At 38.2% G+C, this 21,975-nt stretch overlaps 1 protein-coding gene across 1 annotated transcript in view; it reads left to right on the forward strand.

The window, feature by feature from the left end:
* The window catches only part of FHIP2A (FHF complex subunit HOOK interacting protein 2A), a 32,951-nt gene extending 11,482 nt beyond the window's left edge, over nt 1–21,469 (forward strand). The window contains exons 4-17 of the mRNA XM_021525925.3: nt 456–560; nt 909–1,031; nt 5,243–5,533; nt 6,383–6,579; nt 7,769–7,883; nt 7,989–8,065; nt 8,164–8,356; nt 9,610–9,779; nt 10,621–10,764; nt 12,449–12,539; nt 14,193–14,336; nt 16,299–16,439; nt 17,190–17,293; nt 17,383–21,469. Of these exons, the coding sequence (XP_021381600.2) occupies nt 456–560; nt 909–1,031; nt 5,243–5,533; nt 6,383–6,579; nt 7,769–7,883; nt 7,989–8,065; nt 8,164–8,356; nt 9,610–9,779; nt 10,621–10,764; nt 12,449–12,539; nt 14,193–14,336; nt 16,299–16,439; nt 17,190–17,293; nt 17,383–17,488 (2,001 nt within the window). The 3' untranslated portion in view covers nt 17,489–21,469. The remainder of the gene's footprint in view (nt 1–455; nt 561–908; nt 1,032–5,242; nt 5,534–6,382; nt 6,580–7,768; nt 7,884–7,988; nt 8,066–8,163; nt 8,357–9,609; nt 9,780–10,620; nt 10,765–12,448; nt 12,540–14,192; nt 14,337–16,298; nt 16,440–17,189; nt 17,294–17,382) is intronic.
* Nucleotides 21,470–21,975: the final 506 nt, after the last annotated feature.

Raw genomic sequence — 21,975 nt, forward strand, 5'->3', positions numbered from 1 at the left:
GGTTAATTGCTCATGACTTTAAGAAACCTTCTGTAGGTATTAAAATTTTTATAGTTTATCATTCTGTATTTGTATGTTCTGACTCACTGAATTGCTGGATTTTGTGGCACAGTACCTTAAAAGACATCTGACCTGTAGCAAATTAATTCTGAGTTAATTTCCCCTTATCACTGTAATGATACAGAATATTTTCTGCAAAGATGGGTAGAAGTTTTCCCTAGAGCAATTAACTGAAAGTATGAATAATTTGAAAGAGAAAACAGTAATGAGATGTAACATTTTGTATTGATCTCTATTAATATTGATAAAAATAAAATGTTAACAATTGATGGCTGTAAAAATACTTTTGGTTAAATCATTGCTGTTTAATTAGCCATTCTGAGTGAAAAAATTACATCTGTATTTTTCTCCACATTTATTGTATTTTTGTTGTTGTTCATTTGTTTTTGTTTTAGTGTCCTCCAGGAATGAAACAGCAAGTTTTGGCTTTTTATACAAAACTTCTTGGAAGAATTCGGCAGCCTCTTCTTCCTCACATAAATGTGCACAGGCCAGTGCAGGTACTGTTCAGATTTTAAGTAAACTGTATTTTTGCATGACAAGTTTCTTTTATTCTGCTGTAGCTAATGTTATCTTTAATTCTTCCAATTTCAAGTGAATTAAGGAAATTGCTTGGGTGCCAGATCAGTTTGTTTCTTTTAATGTGCTAATGATTAGAGTCTTGGACTGCCACTGCAATGCAAGTCATAAATAATAAAGAAAACTTGTTTGCAGCACTCTAGATCCAGAGCAAATGTTCCAGTCAATACTCATACATAATTGTAGTGTGTATATAGAAGAAGAATTCAGTCTGTTATTCCTAGAAAAAGCAATAACTTTTTGTCTTAATTGTTCACTTTACGTGACAGAAATTAATCAGGCTGTGTGGTGAGGTTCTGGCAACACCAACAGAAAATGAAGAAATTCAGTTTCTCTGCATAGTATGTGCAAAGCTGAAACAGGATCCATACCTAGTCAACTTTTTTCTTGAGGTGAGTAAATCAATTCAAAATTTGACAGGTGTATTTACGTGTCATACACAAAATCTAGTGGAGAACTGGTGGTGTCACATTGTACTGTTATTTTTTATCCTGTGATATTAGAAGTCATGGTGTTCAGATTTTTTTTTTCTCCCAGAGACTTTATACATCTGATTTTCACAAGAATTTCATTCAGGGTTCACAAATACACCTGCCCAGGGTCCTTTACCTTTGCAATGAAAGTGCCTTTACAGTAGGGATGTGAATTGCAGTGTAAAACACTGTGTGAGGGAGACCTCGGGCTTCTTGTTTTGTTTTTGTCATCCCAGTGAAGTCCCAGGGACAGATTGCAGGGGGCACTGAAACCTTGCAAGTTGCTGAGTGTTCTGCAGGACTGGGCCCTTATTTGATAGTGGCACATGTGTTGGAGCTGCAGTGCCAGCTCACAATCTACAGTACAGCACCATCTTCTATCTGTAAGACAGCCTGTGTCTTTACTGCTTCCTTTAACATGTGGCATTATGAAATCAGAGTGGGAGGATAAACAATTTCTAGGCTGACTTTCAGTTCCTATTTAGAAGAAGCATAAAAAATTGGTTTATAAAAGTCCACTTAGAAATGCCTTTTGCTCCCATTTTGCTCTTTCCTGTGGTGACAGTCTCTATTAAGTATATGAAATTTAGTTGAAAAATACTCCTTCAGGACTATTTTACAAGCTTTCCACAAACAAGATCTGTGACAGCAGAGACTGCTAAACTGCAAAAAGATGTTATTTTCCATTAAGTATGTGACTATCATTTGCATGTCAGTAGTAAAGAATCCATCTTGAGTTTATTTTTACCTCAGTTAAGTATTATCCTGATTGCCATTGAATCCACTGTAGTTGTACAAGCAGCAGAAATGGTATGAGGATTGAAAAGTTAATGTTCAAACATTAGAAGCACTCAGAAGCAAACAACTGCATATATTACATGCAAAATATGGTAGAATTCTAAACCAGGATTACTTTTAGTGTTATTTTTATAAGTTGTATGGTTAAAACCTCTTAAATAGTGCCCTTGCAATCAAACCTGAGAACTCCAGTCATAAGAGCCACAAGTGTTTTCTCACTTTATTAGTGTTCTTCTCCAAAATAGCAAGATTCCAATATTAAAAAACAGACATTGAAAAACAGATAATTCCAAGTTTCAAGAGGGTCTCTAGTTTTAGAAAATGTTGGCTGTGGGGTTCAGTCAAGCTGGCAAACATTTCTTGTAGCTCCTGTTACTTCACAGTATTATTTTAGGGGTTGTAGCCTAAAGAATTTGTCTTCACAACTTGTGATGGTTGTTTCCAAATCAATTATGTGGGGTGCAGAATTGTCTTCATTAGAACAGATTATTCTGGTTGTTCACATTTGGCCTCTTAGAGGTGCTGTTGTGACTTGATCACTTTCAAATGCATGAAAGGGTACATTTACAGAATTCTGTGTGGCATTTCTATCTCCAGTCTCCAACACTTATAAGATGAAATGCAGATGGATCTCTCCAGAGAGTGTTTGTATCTGTTAGTTTTGCTTCCTTCTTTGACTGTTTCCAATCAGTTTATACAGGATTTTATGAACATAAAAAAACTGACTGTGTACAAACTCACTTCCTATCTATGATTCCATGCCCAATAGTTTGTTGATAGAACACTGGTTTATATTTTAAATTTACCTAAGCATATATATATTATTGGTTAATCAAGATAGGTGAAATCTTTCACCTATATTGCTTAACCAATAAGCCTACATGGCATAACTGTATCACCTGGGCAATTTATGTCTCTTGTGGAAATAAGAACTTGAAGAATGTCATTCTACTTTTTTAAAACTTTAGGATCCCTATACTAATTTTATTTTAGTATTAATGTATTTCTTTTTTTAAACTAAGTTTTTCTAGTTCTTGTGCAGAGAGAAAGAATATACATTGTAATGTTTATTTATCGCGTCTACCTCAGTTATATTTTAGGGTAAACCTGCCTCATCCCATTTTACGTGAACTACTCCTTGCAACTGATTGTTTCTGGCAAAGGGACACTTAACTCTCTGTGCTTCAATTTCTGTTCTTGAGACCTTGAAAAAGTTCTAATATAGTAGCTAAATAATTATATCTTCATTTTATAAAATGAACAATAGTTTTACTGTTCCTTTCTATTTTCAGTACTATGAATTATCATCTTTATATTTCTCACCACAAATTGAGATTCTCATCAGCTGTGATATTACTTGATGTTTTCATAGAACTCTTTTTAACTGTATCAGAATTTCCATGACAGATTTTGAAACTGATGTTACAGATCACAAAAATACAAAAATGTGGTTTTACATTATTTGCTCTTTGTTGAAGCTGAGTACTTTGTTTAGAAAGCATTGAATATGTGTTTTATGTAACCTTTTCTATTAGGTCATTCAGGATCCTGTTTTGCACCTTTGCAGGAGGCAGGTGAGCAGCTGAGCTGCACAATTGCATGATCAAACAATAGGAAGCCTAAATACACACAAAGATTCTGCCTGTGTGTTATTCAATGTACAAACTGCTTTGTGTCACCTGCCAACATAAGAGTAATAATCTATGGAGACATTTCTCGGGGCATTCATACATTTATATATGGTAGATCTCTCATCACTGCTTTAGCTAAATAAACAATGGCCTTTCATATGGCAGAAGAATCCATACATGAAGTAATAATCCACTGTAAGACAAAATAAGTATTTTACAGAATATTGCCCAGTTTTTGAAAAAAAAAGCTTTTCCCTTTAGCAACCATGCCTGCAGCTTGAGTGGTGCCAGCAACAGTGTTAAGTCCAGGACTGAAGTGCTGTTCCAACCTTTATGTGCAAGGGTCACTGTTGTGATTCAGCTTTTTCTTTGTATTGATGAGGATATTGATACTGAAGGACTGCAGAAGCTCTGGTGAAGGCAAACTTGGTTCAGGCAGACTTCTTTTTGTTGCTTTGCCAGCCTTGCAGTTTTCACACTGTCAAATAAAACCAAAGCATATTGAAGCAGTAATTTTTCTACTGCATTCAAAGATCATCTTTATTTTATAGCATGCAGTCTGCTGCTTTTACCACTGGTTTGCTTCTCCAGGGAATTGGTTCTGTGAGTGCATCACAATACCCAGTGCAAATTCCCCACAATGAATGCACAGCACTGAAGCAAGTGTTCAGCTCTCCAGTTTGTTCCCTCACTGTCATGTACTCAGTCCCTGCTGGTTTGTCTGTACTAAAATCCATTAACCCCAAATAGTTAGTCTTTTAAATTATTAATGCTTGAGATATGTTTGTAATAATTTTGGTGTTATCATAGAGAAGGGAAACGTTTGGATTTATAATCTCACTACAGTTTTCACTTGAAAGAAATGTCTTGTGCTGCCTTCTAATTTATGGTTCCAATAAAGTATTCCTCACCTGTGCTTATGCCAGAAGAACACTGAATTCTTGCCTTTCTGTGCATTTCTTCATGGTATCACAGAGCACAAATTTAAATGTCTTTTTATGTGCTGGAGACAGATTTATGGGAAGACAGATCAGTTGCTTTTTTCCAGGCAAAGCAGAGATGATTGGGAGCTTCCAAGAAGGTTCTCTGTGACTTTTTAGAGTATCCAGTGCTCAGTAATAACTTATAATACCTTTGTCCATTCAATCTACTCAATTTTTTCTTCTTGAGAAACACAATTTGAGACTACTCTGCTGTCAGAAAAGGTGTTTCTTTCCCTTTCCTGTTGAAGGTAAAATCTCAAGAAATTTAGAATTATTTTACTTGGGTGATTCCAACTGGAAATAGGGTTTCAGACATTAGATGAATGTGAAGCCTTGACACAGAAAGGAATGTTTTATACAAAGTGCCAAGTTCTAAAGATGTCACCCGTAATAGAAATTAAAAACCTCTGTCAAATTGTGGGCAAATCAAGTGAGTATGTGCCTTCAGTAGTGAAAGAAAAAGCTGCCTTCCTTTTGTAAATGGCATATTCAGCCTTGAAGCAAAATGTATAGGGCTTAAGAGAAGTTTAAGCAGATTTAAAAGTGTCCTAGGTTTATAAAACACCCACGCTCCCACAGCCCTTTATGTGTGTTACATGGTTACTGTATCCAGCCTTGACTACTTCAAATGTTGATGTTAAAAAAATTGCTTTTAGTAAACTCCTGCTTCAGGATGAACAGTAATTTCAGCTGTGTAATTCCAAAAAATCCTTTGCAGAATAAGTTAAAAGCAATGGCTCTCCAAGGATCAGCAAGTGTAATCACAGAAGACATGATAAAAGACCAAGAGTCTGTGACAGACACGGGGCAGCCTGGCCAGCCTGAGGAGACGCTCGGTGCTGCCGGAGCCGAGCGCATGGAGAAGGAAGATGAGCTCCCACAACAGGCAGAGGAGCTCTCTTTCAGTCTGGATGAGCTCAATGTCGCAACATCACCTGAGTCCTCCACTGCTTGTCCAAATCAAGACTATAATTTAGTGAATTCTCTACTAAACCTCACTAAAAGTCCTGTGAGTTGGTTTTTTTATTTGGTTTTTGGGGTTTTTCCACTCTGCGTGATAAAATGAAATAGCCGGATGCTGTGTGAAGTGGGCAGAGGTGAATAAACACACTGTATTTTAGCTATAAAAATGAAATGAGGGGTTTTTGACGGGGCTTTTTTGTAAATTGGCAGGTTTTTTTGCAAATTCAGATTCAAGTAGAAATACTATTTTAGAAAATAAATACTAAGCTTGTTGATGGTAATATAAGTGGGTCTTTTAAGAAACTCATATAGGGTGCTGTATGTTTCACAGAAAAACTACACAGGGTAATCAGAAGGCTAAATATATCACAAGAGAATGTTTTTAAAACTACAGTCAATTGTTCTGACTTAACCAAACCCACTCTGTAATGGCACTGAGCTATCTCTAGGAGTGGGTTTTCTTCTAAAAACACCTGCTGTATGTGTTACCAAGATCAATCCTCAAATTCAGACTTAGATTCTCTCAAGAAAATTTAGGAGAGGTTTGGATAAGTCTATAATTGCTGCAGCAGTGCTGGAGAGCAGAAAACCAAATCTACCACTGTACCTTATTATTGTTACATGAGTAGTTTACAGGATTTAGTATCTTGGTCTCAAGCTGACCTACAGTTCTAGTTCTGTCAGCTGCCATTCTTGTATTTCACACAAAATCAAGTGAGAATCTTTATTTTGTAGCATCCAAATTCACTAGAGTTAATGGGTGAGAAGGCAACAAGAATAAATTTATTTGGTCACGGTGGAGGGATGGAGAGGTTTTATTTGGAAGGTGTTTGCTTTTTGATTTCCAGTGGCTTTCATTCACCCTCTGATTAATTCTTCCATGCCCTTCTGCCAGGACGGCCGGATAGCTGTGAAGGCCTGTGAAGGTCTCATGCTTTTGGTGAGTTTGCCAGAACCAGCAGCTGCCAAGTGCCTGACTCAAAGCACTTGTTTATGTGAATTGTTGACAGACAGGCTGGCCACCCTCTACAAAGCCTTGCCTCAGTCACTGGATCCCTTAGACATTGAAACAGTGGAGGCAATTAACTGGGGGTAAGAATTTTATTTTTGTCTTTAATACTCAAAGTGACTTTACACCCTTCCCTGAAACTAATTTGATAGGTAGATAATGTGTATAAAATATCCCCCCACACACACACAGGCTAAAGCCTCACAGGCAGAGCTGAGATAGAGATTGTAGCACAGTGGTGTACTTTGGGTGTTCAGTGTGCCTGTGATTTCTGACATGGGGCCAGGTCTGCCTGCCAGTCCCTGGCAGAGATTCCTCAGGGGGCAAGTTTTTCCACTGGATTACATCAGCAGTTTCTAGTGGTGTCACTGTAGTATCAGGTGTGGATTAATATTCTCATGCAGATATCAAGGATTTAGGAAGCATAAACTTCTCACTTTACACAGTGGGCATCATAAGGTGCTGTGAGGGGCAGGAAGGGTCTATTTGTTAACAGGCTGTTGCAAAATTTTTGCAGCAAAAAAGAAGAAGGAAAGAGTTGCTGCATAAGTCATCAGCATGAAGCAAAAGATACATGCCTGTTATCTTAACTGCTTGTAATTTACATTCTTAAAATATTTATCTTCCCCACTCTGCCTTCATTATTATGAATTGCTGTTGATCTGTTAGTACTGAAACAAAAGTAGGTATTTGCAAAATGCCTAGCAAAATTTCTTCTGGTTGGAGTTTGAAATTAGAAGGGGAAAACCCACAACTTCAAATTGTGGGATAAATAAACAGTAGAGATTTTTACCAAAGAAAGTGGTGTATTTGTTATTTCTTACAGCCCTTAAATTGAGATAGATGTTTCTTTCTGAAAGATAGTCTAGTTCAGGTATACACTGTTTGGTTTTGGTCGACTTGCCTGAGGTCACATAGTGGAGAAGAACAATTGCCTTCATTTTATGGTTCTGTGACTACATGAGTTACTGATTCATTTTCAGTAGTCTTTGTATTCAGGGAGAACAGACTTGGTGATCAGTTTTCCCTTCTTACTCCAGAAACACTTAACCAGAGTTCCTGTGCTGTACATTCTGTTTCCTTTAGCATGTACTGAGTACCTGTGTTATGATGGCACTGCCAGCTCCATAGAGATCAGCAGAAAAGCTTTTTTAATGTTCCCTTCATTACAAGTAGGTCATTAATTATTCTGTTAGGTTTAATAAGAATGGAGTCCAAGATTCTTCAACTACTTGTAGATTAAATAAGTATTTTTTTCTCTGTGTGCTCTAGTTTGGATTCCTACAGCCACAAAGAAGATGCATCTGCTTTTCCAGGGAAAAGAGCACTGATTTCATTTCTTTCTTGGTTTGACTACTGTGATCAACTCATCAAAGAAGCGCAAAAGGTTTGACATGTGTTCAGATAATACAAATATATTCAGAAAACAAGTCGTTCCAGTTGTTTCCTAGCTTCTGAGTTTGAGACACACCATTTTGTACTTTTGTTTCAGACAACTGCTGTTGCTATGGCGAAAGCTGTGCGGGAACGATTCTTCATTGATGTTATGGAACCTCAGCTGATGCAAACGTGAGTAGCATCCTACAAGAAACAGCAGAACAGAATCTGAATCAAGCTGATTTTTGGGGAGCGGAAATCCACATCTGATATGAAAATGTTTCATTCAGTTCAGAGATTGGAATCCTCACGTCAACTGCACTATTGCACCGCATTGTTCGTCAGGTGACCTCGGATGTCCTGCTGCAGGAGCTGGTGTATTTTATACTTGGGGAGCAGAGAGAGCCAGAAACACTGACAGACATCAACAGGCACCCACTGCGGCACAGGCTGATCGAGCACTGCGATCACATTTCTGATGAGGTGAGGGCTGGTCTGACACAGGAATGTCTGCTGGCCAGGTCTGCAGTGTGGAGAGTCTGTAAAGATAAAGACACCATTGTGAGGACTTCTCATATTTGTGTCCAATAACATTTTTTCCCCAAGAAAGAGAATTATGGCTCCTGGTCCTATAAATTCTAGAAAATGAAGTCAAGGTGTTTTCTCCACCTAGCAGTATTTCCCTTTTTTTTTTTTCTTTTTTTTTTTTTTTTTTTTTTTTTGCTAAACATAAAGTTTTTTTGGTGAATTTGCATGCCCACCATGCATATCTAGTTAGACTTGTGTGTTTGTAAGATAGAGTGAACTGAATTTTTGTAATTGCATTTTAATTTGTTGCTGTTATTTTCCATGTTGTATCAATTCTGTCCTATTATCATATAAGATACAGATAAAAACTTGGAGTTTATATGAACTAAGTGTGGTTGGAGGATATATGCAATGCCAATTAAAAGATGATGTGATAAATTTAAGCTCTTTACATACACTAAGCAACATTAAACAACAATTTACTTCAGTAAAATCCCTCCTTAGAAGCTTCTTGTTTCATTTTTTCCATGAAACAAGCCTCTACTTTTTCAAATAAAAACCAAGCTTGCCTGAAATACAAATCTGTGTTTTCTCATATCCATTTTTCAGTATGCTTACCTGTTCACCTTGTCAGAATGAGTTATCTCTGTAAATCAGTTATCTTTGCAAAGCTAAGCACTATCAAGCAGTTTTGAAAAATTGTCTTTATATTGCTTAAAGTCAGTGTTCCTTTAAAAGCCTACAAAACATCTCCGTGTAAAAATCTTAGCCTATAGATCTAGTCACAATATCCCAGTATTACTTTATTTTTTTCTGGGTATTTATTACTAACTTTAAGTCCTGTTGTGGGTCTCATTTGCACAATGATAACCATCTTCCAGCATGGATCTAACTGTAGAAAGAAAGCTAAATTCTGAGTTCTCTGTGTGTTCTCTGTATTGTTATTTTGACAGATTTCAGAACAAGTTGGGTTTTTTTACAGGAAAAAAAAGCATTCCCACATTGATTTTTCAAATGTATGTGAACTCTTCATCCATGCTTATACCACAGGTAGCATCATAATTTCCTATTTTTTCCTTATGATTTTTTTTCCTTCCATAATGTCAGGAAGTAATTGCCATGTTCTTGGATGGACAAAGCAGATAAAAGTTAAAAAGCACAGGGCAGCAGTGCATCAGCTTACTGAGTTTTTATTCTTTCTGTTGCAGATCAGCATAATGACTTTACGAATGTTTGAGCACCTTTTGCAAAAACCCAATGAGCACATTCTTTATAATTTGGTTCTGAGAAATTTGGAAGAAAGAAACTACATGGAATACAAGCCTCCCTGTCAAGAAGATAAAGATGTGGTAGAGAATGGACAGATTGCTGGAGCAGTGTAAGTTTCATTTTTAAGAGAAGTTTTCACAACAAGTAATTTGTATCTTTATTTTTAGAACAAAACGGGGTTTTTTTCAGTAATTGAAAGAAAAGTGAGCCTGGAGAGCACTTGAGTGCTCTATGTATTAATCCATATCCATAAAGTGATGCAGAAATTCCTACATCAGCAACTTATGGAAACTCTTAGAACAGGAGCAGAAAATCTAAAATTACCACAAGTCTCTTTGCAGAACAATAGACACTCAGAGGTCTTTGTGTCTCAATTTATTTATGCATCTACCAAGCTTAAATCTGTGCACATTTTATTGCAATCAGTGAGAATATTCTTGCAATCAATAACCTCAGTGTTTAGCTTACATTTATGTTCCTAGTCATTTTTGATGGAAGAACATTTCTGAGGCACTACATAAAATAAATAAATAAAGTACTGAGGCACTACATAACATGTATATGCTAGGTAACTCTTACAACTCAGTGTTTTAGTGAAGAGGAGGTAAGGACTGAACACACAAACCCTTTTAGTCATCTGGAATAATTTAAATAATGTCCTGGAGTAGAACTCACTCATGTGAAAAATGTAGCTAAGAAGTTTTAAGTGACTTGATGCAGTAATTTTGTCCAAGTCAAAAATGTGTCATCTGTTCTTCACATTGTTGGGTATTTGCAAAGGTTGGTATTTCTGCATATTAATTATGTAATACATTGTGGATATTGTTATGCTCTGGAAAACATGCTCATTGTTCAGAGGAAAAAAACAGCTTGCCTTGTGACCCAGAGATTTTCCTGACTTCCATAACATTCTGTGGATGATTATGTTTTTGTCTGATGTAATTTCACAGAGATCTGGAGGAAGATCCATTATTTACTGATCTGTCTCCAGATAACACATTGTCAGCTCAGGAGTGGCTCAGTGCTTCTCCACCTGTCAGTCCAGAACATCCAAAAAATGATGGGAAGACTGAAGTTCATAAAATTGTAAATAGGTGAGTTGAAACAAAGACTTGAGGAAATGTCTGAATGTGTGGGTGTCTGCACACACTGTGCAAATTAAATGTGTACTCTGTAATGGATGTTATTCTGTGCCAGCTGGGAAAATGACTCCACAGAAGGAAATTGTGGCATTTTATCAGAAAGCTACTTCTGAAAGATTAGAGCTTGCATTAATTCAGCATAAATGAGAAAAATAGAAGAACTTTGCAGCTAATGGTTGAATACTCAGAATTCACAGTGAAAGCCTCAATGATTATAAAAGTTGCTTTTTGCATAAATATTTGCTGTACTTAAAATGCTGTTGTAGGACTTGACTATCCTGGACAAGTCGGGGAGTCGGGGAAAAAAACCCTCAAACTTCCTTAAGACTTCAATGTTCCTTAAACAAATACATAAAAGGAAATAATTGCCATGCTAGAGGTAACCTGTTCCCTGAAAGTCAGGGGGCACCTGTGTCACCTGTGACATACCTCAGACTGTCAGACTCACTGCAAATTGGATATCACAAAGAGGCCAAGCTCTGCTCAAAGCAACTTAGTGCTGGTAATTCTCTTAGGAACTAATATTAGGACAAGGGCTGTTTGCTCTGTCAATACTTGGTAGCAGAGCAGCACTGGTGTGTCAGTGCTGACCTATCTGCCTGCCCAGAAATAATCAAAGGTGTTAGCCAAAGGAGGCAAACAGCCCAGGGACAGCCAGGACTCAGTGACATCATCACTTCTTGCCCTCTCCCCCAGTGTCACTATTTATAGTTTATGGTGGACATGGTTTGGAGCAAAGACACAAAGAACACTCTGGTAAATTCACCTCACGTAACCTGCATCAGGGAATAGAAATGTTTTCTGATTTGTAGTGTCCTGCAAATTCATATTTTTTGAGATGAACTCCACATGAAAAGTCAGCTACTACATATTTCTGCATATAAATTCTACAGGAATGTCCAATAGTTCTTAGGGTATAATGAAGGCTGAAATTTGGAATCAGAGTGCAAAGACTGGGTTTTATTTTGCTATCCAGAAATTTCAGTGGGTTTAATTATTTTTTTTAAGTCACTAATATTATTCAGAATTTCCTGATACATTTTACATCAGATATTGATGAAGTAATAAGGACAGAGTATTTGACTACACAACTGGCAAAGGCAATTATAGTTGTAACAGGGACATTTATATGCAAATACTCCTGGTGTGTCATAGATGTTCTTTTTTTTTCCACAACAAACTGGTAAATAAAACTACCTATGAATTAGTTTAAGAAGAATTTTAACTGTTATTCTTCTTCTCTTTTGGTTCATTTATTCCCAAGTATATTTTGTTTTAGCTCTAGTAAGATGGAGTCTGACCTTTAGCAAATACTTAACCTATTTATGAATGTGAATATTCCCTTTAATCTCCATTCTGTCTGCTGATTCTCCGAAAATGCTTCCACTGATGACTTTACCTCTAGTGCCAGATACAAAAGTTCTCAAGTAAATACCTTGTTATTACAAATAGTAGTTGGAATAGGTAGGCTTAAAAAGATTTTGTGTTCTCTGTTCTTCACATAAAGTTATGGTAGAGTCTGTGGATTAATTGGCCAGGCAGTTCAGCATTGTGTGTACACTGCTACAGATGATGAGAAAGTATTGATCTGGTGCTCTGTGGAATATAGTCATTAATGTACTTTTTTTCTCTTCAGTTTTCTCTGTCTTGTGCCTGATGAAGCAAAGTCATCATACCATGTGGAGGGTACAGGTTATGATACTTACCTCAGAGATGCCCACAGACAAGTAAGTCAGTGAACTCTTCCTTAGTCCTTGAGAACTTGAAATGCTGGTGAGAATATACAAATGTTTCTGTAAATAGTCCTAATAATGCATCCTTTGGTAATGGAAGATAGGAAAATTCAATTTTCATTTTGTAATGAAAACTTACCTTTGGAGATCTTTTGATGATGAATTCACCTTGTATTGCACTAGTGGGAATAATGGATGACATTAAATGCATTAATATTCATATAACAAATACAGTGAGAGAAAACCTGAACTGCAGATAGATTCTTAATTTGCTTCTGCATTTATCTGCATTCTCTTGGAGAATTGCCTGCCAAGCTGTTTGAAAGAACTAAAGAGAAATTAAAATGCTGCATAGGAGTTATGCAATCTGGGACTTTGCAAATAAAGGCTCATCACAGGGAATGCACAGCCTAAGGCATTCAGGTTTGAAGTTGGGAGGTGGGGTATGCAGGGAAAGCTTTATGATTTACTGTTTAGAAATAAGTGCAAGTTTTGCTTTTACAAGCACAGTTTCCTTGGTCAGAGGACATTCACTGTTTGTATGCAGCTTTCTTAATGAAAGCCTGTGAATCTTCTAGAATAGAAAATTGATGCAAAGGAACAGAGTAACTGACGGCTATATTTAGTAGGTAATTCAAAAATTCCCTAACCTTGGAATTACGTTATCAGCTGCTAAAGATGGGACATTTGGATTTCTGTATTTATATTACTTCATCTGTATTCCCCTATGTTGTATTCTTGGATGCCAGAAACCACTTATCATCTTTGTCTTTTATTCATGTCTTGGGAAAAAGAGTGTACTGGGAGTTATTAGAGAGCAGAATTGGTTTCTGTCACTTCCTGATGATGATATGGCTACTGTTAAAATATTTCCCCCCTAAGAGTAGCCCTGCCTGTTGCTGTTATTACATCCAAATAGCTGTTCTGCTTCCTTATTGCTATTGCTGGAAGCCTGCACAGGTAGGTAAGCTACAATCAGTGCAGAATTTTTGAGTCTGTTTTCTGACTCTTTTGCTTCTGTTTCTTCTTGTGTTCTTTATTTTCTCTGTGTCAACTTGTGCTCTTTTCAAGGTGTAATTCCTTGCAACTGAGGCATCAGGCAGCAGAAAGTAAATATGGCTCAAGGTAGAGAAAGACTGCCAGGGGTATTAGGAAACAAAGAGAGGGAAGAGGAAGCTCTGAAATACTTTTAATTTGTGTGTTCTGCATGTACACGTGCCTTTATTGTCCTGGGAATTAGAGAGCAGAATGGTCTGGATAGCAAGATCAGCTGCACAAAATGCAGCAGAATTGTGGAAATCTACTCTCAAGAAGATGGTTAAGAATGCAATTCCCACTTCAAAAGAACCCTGATTAGTTTGTGTATTGTTGGTGTTGCTTTGTGTTTTGGCTCCAGCTGCTTTTTGGGAGCTCTGTTCTCCACTCACTGCTTCTCAAACTACCCTAGTAGCATAAATATCCCCAGGAAAATGAGGTGCCTGCAGATAGTGGTTTTACTGATAGTGTTTACTTTAGAATGACTGATCTTTTTGAGCTTAGATTTGTCATTTAGCTACAGATGATGGTTTTAAGGTGTATGGACTATCAGAGGAAATTAAATGGTTTCCATGGAGATTGAAGTCTGTTTTCCTCACTACTTTTTTGTAGTTCCGGGATTATTGTGTCATTTGCTTACGGTGGGAGTGGCCTGGATCTCCCAGATCTTTGGAAAAGTGCAATTTAGAAGCTTCATTTTTTGAAGGACACTTCTTGAAAGTTCTGTTTGAAAGAATGGGCAGGATTCTTGATCAGGTAAGAGAAAACAAGTTAAGGATTCCATTTCTGATACTTTCATCACTTTTAAAGAGCGGATCACCATCAGGTCCTGTGAATTCCCATCAGTCTATTATAGTGTCATATTATAATGTGCCATTTACTGGTCATAAGCCTGACAAGAGCCATTTGCACATATAAATGCACAGGGAACATGTGCAGGAAGCCAGGAGTAGCCTCTAGGTCAGTTCTGTGAGTGTTCATAGGAGCACTCTGATATGAATCTGTGATACCAGAAAGCTTTGCAGAGGGGGTAGCTCTCACTAACTTCATTTCTGACAGAAGTTAGCTCAGGCACACAAGGGAAGTAACTTGTTTCAAATACCTCAGGCACTAGACACTACCTTCTTCCTCCTGCTAGCATTACAAATTTCTGTAGAATTGACTGTACTCTAAGAATTTTTTTAAATTTCCTGAACTTCAAATTTGCTGGGTTTAATCTTTTTAGCTAGAGGGAATTTTTTTAGACTTTATCTGATAAGGGGCCATTTAACTGAGTCTGCTGACATATGGACAGAAATAAAAGCTCTATGTGAAGAAGCAGCTTTCTTTAATGCTCTCAATTAGTTGGAATCACAACAGCAATCTGTCAGAACAATGCAGCACGTGTTACTCCTTTGTTTCCTTCTCCTCTTGTGAACACCAGATAATGCTCATACCTCCAAAGCTTCCTAATGAATTGGCTGACTCAAACAGCTCTAAAGACCTTCTCCTACAGTTCAGCTAGGTAGGCACTGAATAGATTTATGGAAGGAATTTTTGTCTCTCTGCAGAGTAACTCCGCAATAATAACTCAAAATGTAGTGATCTCTTTTACCTGTAACATTTGTGGTCCAGAGGCTGAAAGCTTCATTTGTTAGGAGACTGGGATGAATCTATTGCTGGAGTGCCAAGTACAGAAATAACTGCCACTGACTGGAAGAAATAAGTGCTTTCATTTCAAAAGATTTATGAGGCTACTTTGCAATGCAACAGTGTGTGGTAACAAATTCAAGAATAAGTTACCTAAGTATTACTTACATGGACACGTAGTCAGTGGAAATTTTGCGAGAGCAGCCCCAGTAGTCCATGGAGCTCTTAGGCTGAAACTCAAGTAGGTGTCTCTTTCAGTGCAAAGTGAATCACCAACTCAGCTTCCTTCACTCTGTGGACTGAAAGCTCCACTCAGGTGCCTGAGCTCAGGTATCTGTTGCCAGTTTTGTGGTGTTAAGGATATTCCCAGAAGTTTGTGGTTACAACACAGATCTTGCATAATCTACCCTCTATGGAATCATCAAGAGACCAGCAGATGATTAAGAGCATCTGAGATGGCAGGAGATGGTTGTGTGTGGGCAGGTGTATGAAGTGTCAGATCTCTGGTGAGTCAGCTAATGAGAGCTTAGACATATAGACATTGAGGAAGGGAGGTAGACAAGAAGCTCAGAATTTCCCAGCCCAGGACTGGTCCCATCTACCATGAGTTGCTGCCACAAGATGGCCAGGCCTTCTGCAGTGGTTCTTTCCCAGAAAAAAATAAAAAGAGTAGAAGATAAATAACTTAGTAGCTGTAAACATGCATTTGTCCCTGGCAATTTCCTGAGCTCATATATTTTACAATTTCCCAGGAGAAGCAAGCAGATGTTTAATCTAAGCTGATTCCTTGCTATTTCTTTAGCTGAAGAAATATTTTACGGGAAGAGGACTTGCCCTGCAATAAACAAGTGTGCAAAGGCTTCAAGTGGTTGTAGCAGCAATACAGATAATAAGATCTAATGCCCAGCTGTCACATTCACAGCACTGCTGTTGTGAAAAGCAGAGGTCGAGCCTGTCTTCTAATCGAACTTCTTATCTTTATTTATTCATAACCCTGTGTAAAAAGTTCTAGTAGTTATATAAACATGAGGTGGATGAAAAGAAGCCAGCATGAAAATAATTAAGCACTGTGCTTCCCTCTTTTTGCAGCCCTATGATGTAAATTTACAAGTTACATCAGTGTTGTCCAAACTGTCCCTGTTTCCCCATCCTCATATACACGAATACCTTCTGGATCCTTACGTCAACCTCGCCTCTGGCTGCAAGTCTCTCTTCTCTGTGATTGTCAGGGTGAGTAAACACCGCAATTATTACACATGGCTGTACAGCAGTAATATATTTAGTAACTTTGTCATTAGTGGTAGTGGTTACTGAGTATTTTAAGTTGGTAAATGTTTGTCATTGAAAGCTGATTTTGAATCAAGATCGGGCCTAGATGGGTATCTCTGCTCGTACTGGGTTTTTTTTCTGATGAAGGGTGTTCATGACAATTAAGTCCTGGATTTATCAGAAGTCCCCTTCTCCAGTTCCATCTCTTCCTGCCAGACTTGCATCCTAGAAGTGCTGGCTGGGTGCCTGTCACACTGCAGTGTCCTCAGTCAAAATCCCTCGTTTACCCCACGCACCAGCTGTTACTAAGCTGGTCAGGAGCCTGTTAGTGATGCCTGCCCAATAGCAACAGAGGGCTTGGCTCCCTTTCTCCCCAGCAGCCCTCCCCATTCCAAAATACAGTCTTCACTCTCTCCCCCTGTGCTTTCCCTAGGCTCAGGAATTCACTGGTTGTATATCTATGTCAACTTATTTAAAAAACACTTAATCATTGATGCAATTAAAATAAGTAATGCCATTTGTGACAAGGGCAAGTAAGGCTTGTGTATTTCTTTACTTTCTGCACTCACTCACCCTCTTTTTGGGCAGAGCAGCCTCTCTGCAGGTTGTTCTGTGAGGATGCTGAAGTGGGCACTGAAGCTGCATTGCACCTTGCTGCCAGGCACTCTGCAGAGTTGTTAACTTTGTGTGTTGATGGCCTGGGCTTCACAGGTCGTCGGGGACCTCATGGTTAGAATCCAGCGCATCCCAGATTTCACTCCCAAACTTCTGCTGGTCAGAAAACGCCTGCTGGGCTTGGAGCCAGAAGGACCCATGTGAGTAACCACTTTGCACGTTCTCCGGGACGCGTGGCTGGGTCTGTGTGTGCCAGTTCTGATTCCCTGCCCTTCTCTTCCTGTCCCAGCATTGACCACATGACGTTACTAGAGGGCGTGATTGTGCTGGAAGAGTTCTGCAAGGAGCTGGCGGCGATCGCCTTTGTCAAGTACCACACCTCGGCCACGCCCTGAGCAGCCCCGCGCCGGGAGCCACCCCGGGGCCGCTGCCAGCACCCAGCGACAGGCTGGTGCCTCCCGGCAAAGGGGCAGCGGATCTTGGGAAGACAAAGTTGCTTTCACCACATGTTGAGATTGCAAATGGACTTGGAATATGAGCAAAGGCATTTGGGGAGAAACCAATACACAGCATTTCTAGACACTGTGTGAAGAGCTGCAAAAGCTGCATGAAGAACCACAGACATCAGACCTTGGTTATTCTGATGATGATGTTTAGAGAGTTTGGGCTCTTGTATGTCCTGGGGCTCACATGCACCAATTTGCTCTTTGTGACCATATTACTTTTAAAAAAGCAAATTAATTTTATAACATTTTTGTCTTAATTGTTTTTCTTTTCAGTTGGGTATATGAAAGAAGAACACACCTATAGTTGCAATGTATGTTATTAAAAATGAAAAAGTTCAAAAAATCCACCAATCCATATACAACAGGATGTGTTCATGAGGGATCATTTTGCTCTTGGTAGATCTTAAGTACAGCTCTGAGCTCGATTCCTCAGTGGTTTACTCCAAGAAATCTATCAGTCTAAAATCAATACTAAAGAAGTTAATCTTGATTCGGCATCACATCCATAAGAAATGTATGTGAAGTGTACATGTTTGTAGCATGTTTGTCTCTGTCATTCCAAGTGATTGATCTCCAGGTCACCCATGTAACTAGATTTGCTTTAGCTTTTTACATGGGAACTGTAGTTGCTTGACTCATGTCACCTTTACATTATAGGTTAATGATAGGTCATCAGTAGTTGTTGCTGAAACAGTATTTTTAATTTCTTTTAAATTGGTATTAGTCTGAATTAGTTTAAGAATCTTTTGTGCCTTGAAAATTGGCAGCATAAACATTCTGTTATTTTGAGAGATACTTTTATTGCTTATCTAACCATCACAGTGATGTCAACTCAGTTAAAGCATTGATGACTTACTTAGGACCAAAATTTGCACCTGCTTTTCAGAGTGCTGGGATGCAGAAATGCCTTTCAGTGACTCCTTTTCCCTGTGAATGCCATCAGCCAGGGCAGGCACTGGCATTGCAAGCAGAGGCCACTTCAGGGTGCTTTGCCTCAGTCCTCCAGAGGACTCACTGCCAGCAGCCTGTGCACTGGCAGGTGGCTGTGCTGCACCTTGCAGTCACACCCAGTGACCTGTCCTGCTCCACACACAAGGGTAGGACCCCTTTCCCCTCCTTTGAACAAGGCCGGTAGAGCTCAGCTCCTTCTGTTTACATTGTCTTTGCTTGTTTGTCTTTCCTGCCCCTCTTTGCACAGCTGATGCTCGTTTCAGATGTCATTGCTCATATGCAAACATGGACTAATTTATTCACTCACTAGAATTCCTCTGGATTTACATGACTGTACCTAGAATCAGATTCTGCTCTTTTTCCTTGCTTTTGAGGTCTTGTTTTTTAGTATTTATGGAAGCTGGATGTTAAGAGACCTTTTAAGTTAGCAGGTTAATTAGAGCAGTGTCACAGTTAATGGGCTAAATTTATTCTTGTCACCAGTGAAGAGCATCCTGCTGTAAAAGCTTCCAGTACAGGTTCAGCTGGAGAAAGCAGTTCTGGTACTGGGGAAACATTTTGGCAGGTAAAATCTGTATTCAGTGGCTCCCTGTACTGGGACACTTTTGCCAAAACTGTTGCATTTCTCTGGCAAACAAAAGCATGTTTTACTTCTTCACCTGTTGGGGTTTTTTCTGCATTTAGCTCCAAAGTGTTTTCAGGTCCAAGTAGCATAGTAGGACAAAGTTTGAAAAAATTACACTTTATTTTTGTTCTTTAGAAACATACCTAGAATGTAGCAAATAATTTTTAGTGATCTGCATTGCAGACAGTCTGCATTAGGAGCTGACACATAGTTTAGAACATGTTGATGTCTATGCAGAGTGATGTTTAATACATACATTTATTATTTATAAGGTCCCAATTTAGCAAAACATTTAAACATAAGCTTAATTTCAAGTAATTTTTCCTTAAATCACAGTCTTTTACATGAACAAAGGTAAGCTGTTGAGCAGAAATGCTGATGCTTTACTGAATTGGGTCTTTGTTGGTTTTGCTTGAGCTTAATTACTTTTTCCTCAAATCATCTATTTATTTTTTTTAAAGCATATGATCCAGAATACTTCTGATGTCCCAATTTCAGTGAAAACTGGAAGTGATAATACTATTAAAAAGGAAAGTGAGCAAAATGTTAAACAAAACTTGCAAGAGCATTCTAAGTAATATAAGAATTGATAAAGCCATTCAAGAGTTGCTTGATCTCAAATGAAAGCATTATCATCACTTCCTTTGTTTTGCTATTTTCACTGGTAGCTGAACTCATTACACTGAAAGGCTGCAGCCTCTGTGGTGTTCTAATGCAAAACTGCAGAGCTGCAAACACAAGTTCCTTAAGTTTGTCCATGAGAAAAATAAGTAGAACTATGATCACTCTTAGAATCAGGCTATGATTGTTCAGTCTCCAGTGACTTTGGTGATGTTCTCTTGCAAACCAAATGTTACTTAGTTGATAAATTTATAAGACATGGATCCATTCCCACACAAGTGAAGCAATCCTTAAAGTTGCTTTAGCCTAAACTGCTTTTGTGAGTGCTGCTTACAAACCCTTATTACCATACCTGATGACAATGACCTTTATTTTTGTAAAAGTGCTTTAATCTTTCTTAAGAGATGGAACTCATTTAATTATTTTTGTGGTGATATTTTTCATGCACTTTTTTTTTTAATGGTTAGAAGTTAGTTCAGGTCCATGTTTTCACCTTTTTGATCTATGCATGTCATTAAGGAGCCCATTTTGTTTCTATGTGCATGTGTTTGTGTGTGGTTATTTATTACCCAGAGAGGGCCACCAGAGAAAATACTTGGCCCGAAGAGTTCATGGCTTGTGCAGATCCTCCAGATGTCAGTGGGAAAGACACATGCTCATCACCTTAGAGAATGGGGCCACTGGTATTACATTGAAATAGTTGAGATGGGATACTAGAATAATTTTTTATTTCAAAAAGCAGATCCAAACCACATTCTAATCTTGATGCACATGTGTGTAAATAGAAGCATTGTTTTACCTTTTTTTTTTTTTTTTTTTTTTTCATTTATAGTATGTATTTGATTTAGACTCTGATTTAGAAAATTTTGTAATAAGCCATGTGCTAGCTCTGGTAGAACAAGTTTGTCCTGAGTTTCTCCTATGACTGTAATATTCCTGGTATTCAGATTCTCTCTGTGTAATGTTCTTACTCTATATTTGTCTGTGCAATATAAAAGCTGTGACTTGATGCACAGCTTGAGTCTGGTTGTACATCACCTATGTATATATATACATATATATATAAAAGGACCAGAATCCCGAGCTTGCTTACACTATGATTAGTGTAAAGATTGCCACACTTCATTTTACAGGGCACAAGTAATCATGGAATTGCTTTGTAAATGCATGGTAATTTCTACCATAACCTGCTGTGCAATCTCACAGGTGACATTTTATTAGTACTCTTTGTCTTGCTGGAAGAAATACTAACCTGAAGGACTTGGTGACTTAAAAGGTCCTGGAGTAGACCTGGGACTACCTGGAAAATCCATATCTGATATTGCATATCATACAGGGTTTTCAAACCATGTCCTCAGTGCTTTCTGTGCCCTGTAAAATAGTGTAATTATATAAGATATATACTCCTTGTTTTGCCTCCTGCCTTGTTTACATTAAACAGAGGATATTCAGTAAAAATTTTCTATTAAACTTTGTGTAGGTCACTTACTAACAGTGTTGCCAAGGTTTCACAGATGTGGGAATTTCCAATGAGGAATTTTTGAAACAGCCACATTACCAGACATACAATATTAAGTTTTATGAAGGAGGTTGTGGTAAAACTCAACTTTTTGTGCTAAAAAATGCATGGAGGATTAAAAGGGATATTCTCAAAATAAATTAATTTCAGTGAAGCGACTGCTTCTATTATTACAGAATCAGTAATAATTTTTGTATGGGTGACCTTGAGACAGAATATGTTTTAATATTTTACATCATGCCTTTGATCCTGAAGTCCTCATTTATTCTCTTACTACAGCATCTTCTGGGATAAACGTGTTTCCTGTACTGTGCTGTGCAGGGCTTGAACTGAATCAGCATCTCTTGGGAAATGGGAGGAAAATGCTCCCAGGAAAATGGGAGACCTAAGGAAATGGGCAGGCTGGAGCCATCCCAGGCACAGATTAACATCAGCTCTTTCCTGGGAGCCCTGATATCCTTCCAGAAAGGCTGCAGCTGGCCAAGGCCTCAGTTTCCTGTAAAATTTGAGTGCAGAGTGTGTCAGTCACAACATTGGTGTGTTGGAGACAAATGTCATGGGGGTGAGCAAGCATCATTTCTTCCTTCAGGGCCTTCAAGGAAGGCTTTTATACACAGGGGTTTATATATGTTTTTGCATATATACTTTAAAACTGTGTGT

Source organism: Lonchura striata, chromosome 7, assembly GCF_046129695.1.
Source record: "Lonchura striata isolate bLonStr1 chromosome 7, bLonStr1.mat, whole genome shotgun sequence".
Lineage (NCBI taxonomy): Eukaryota > Metazoa > Chordata > Aves > Passeriformes > Estrildidae > Lonchura > Lonchura striata.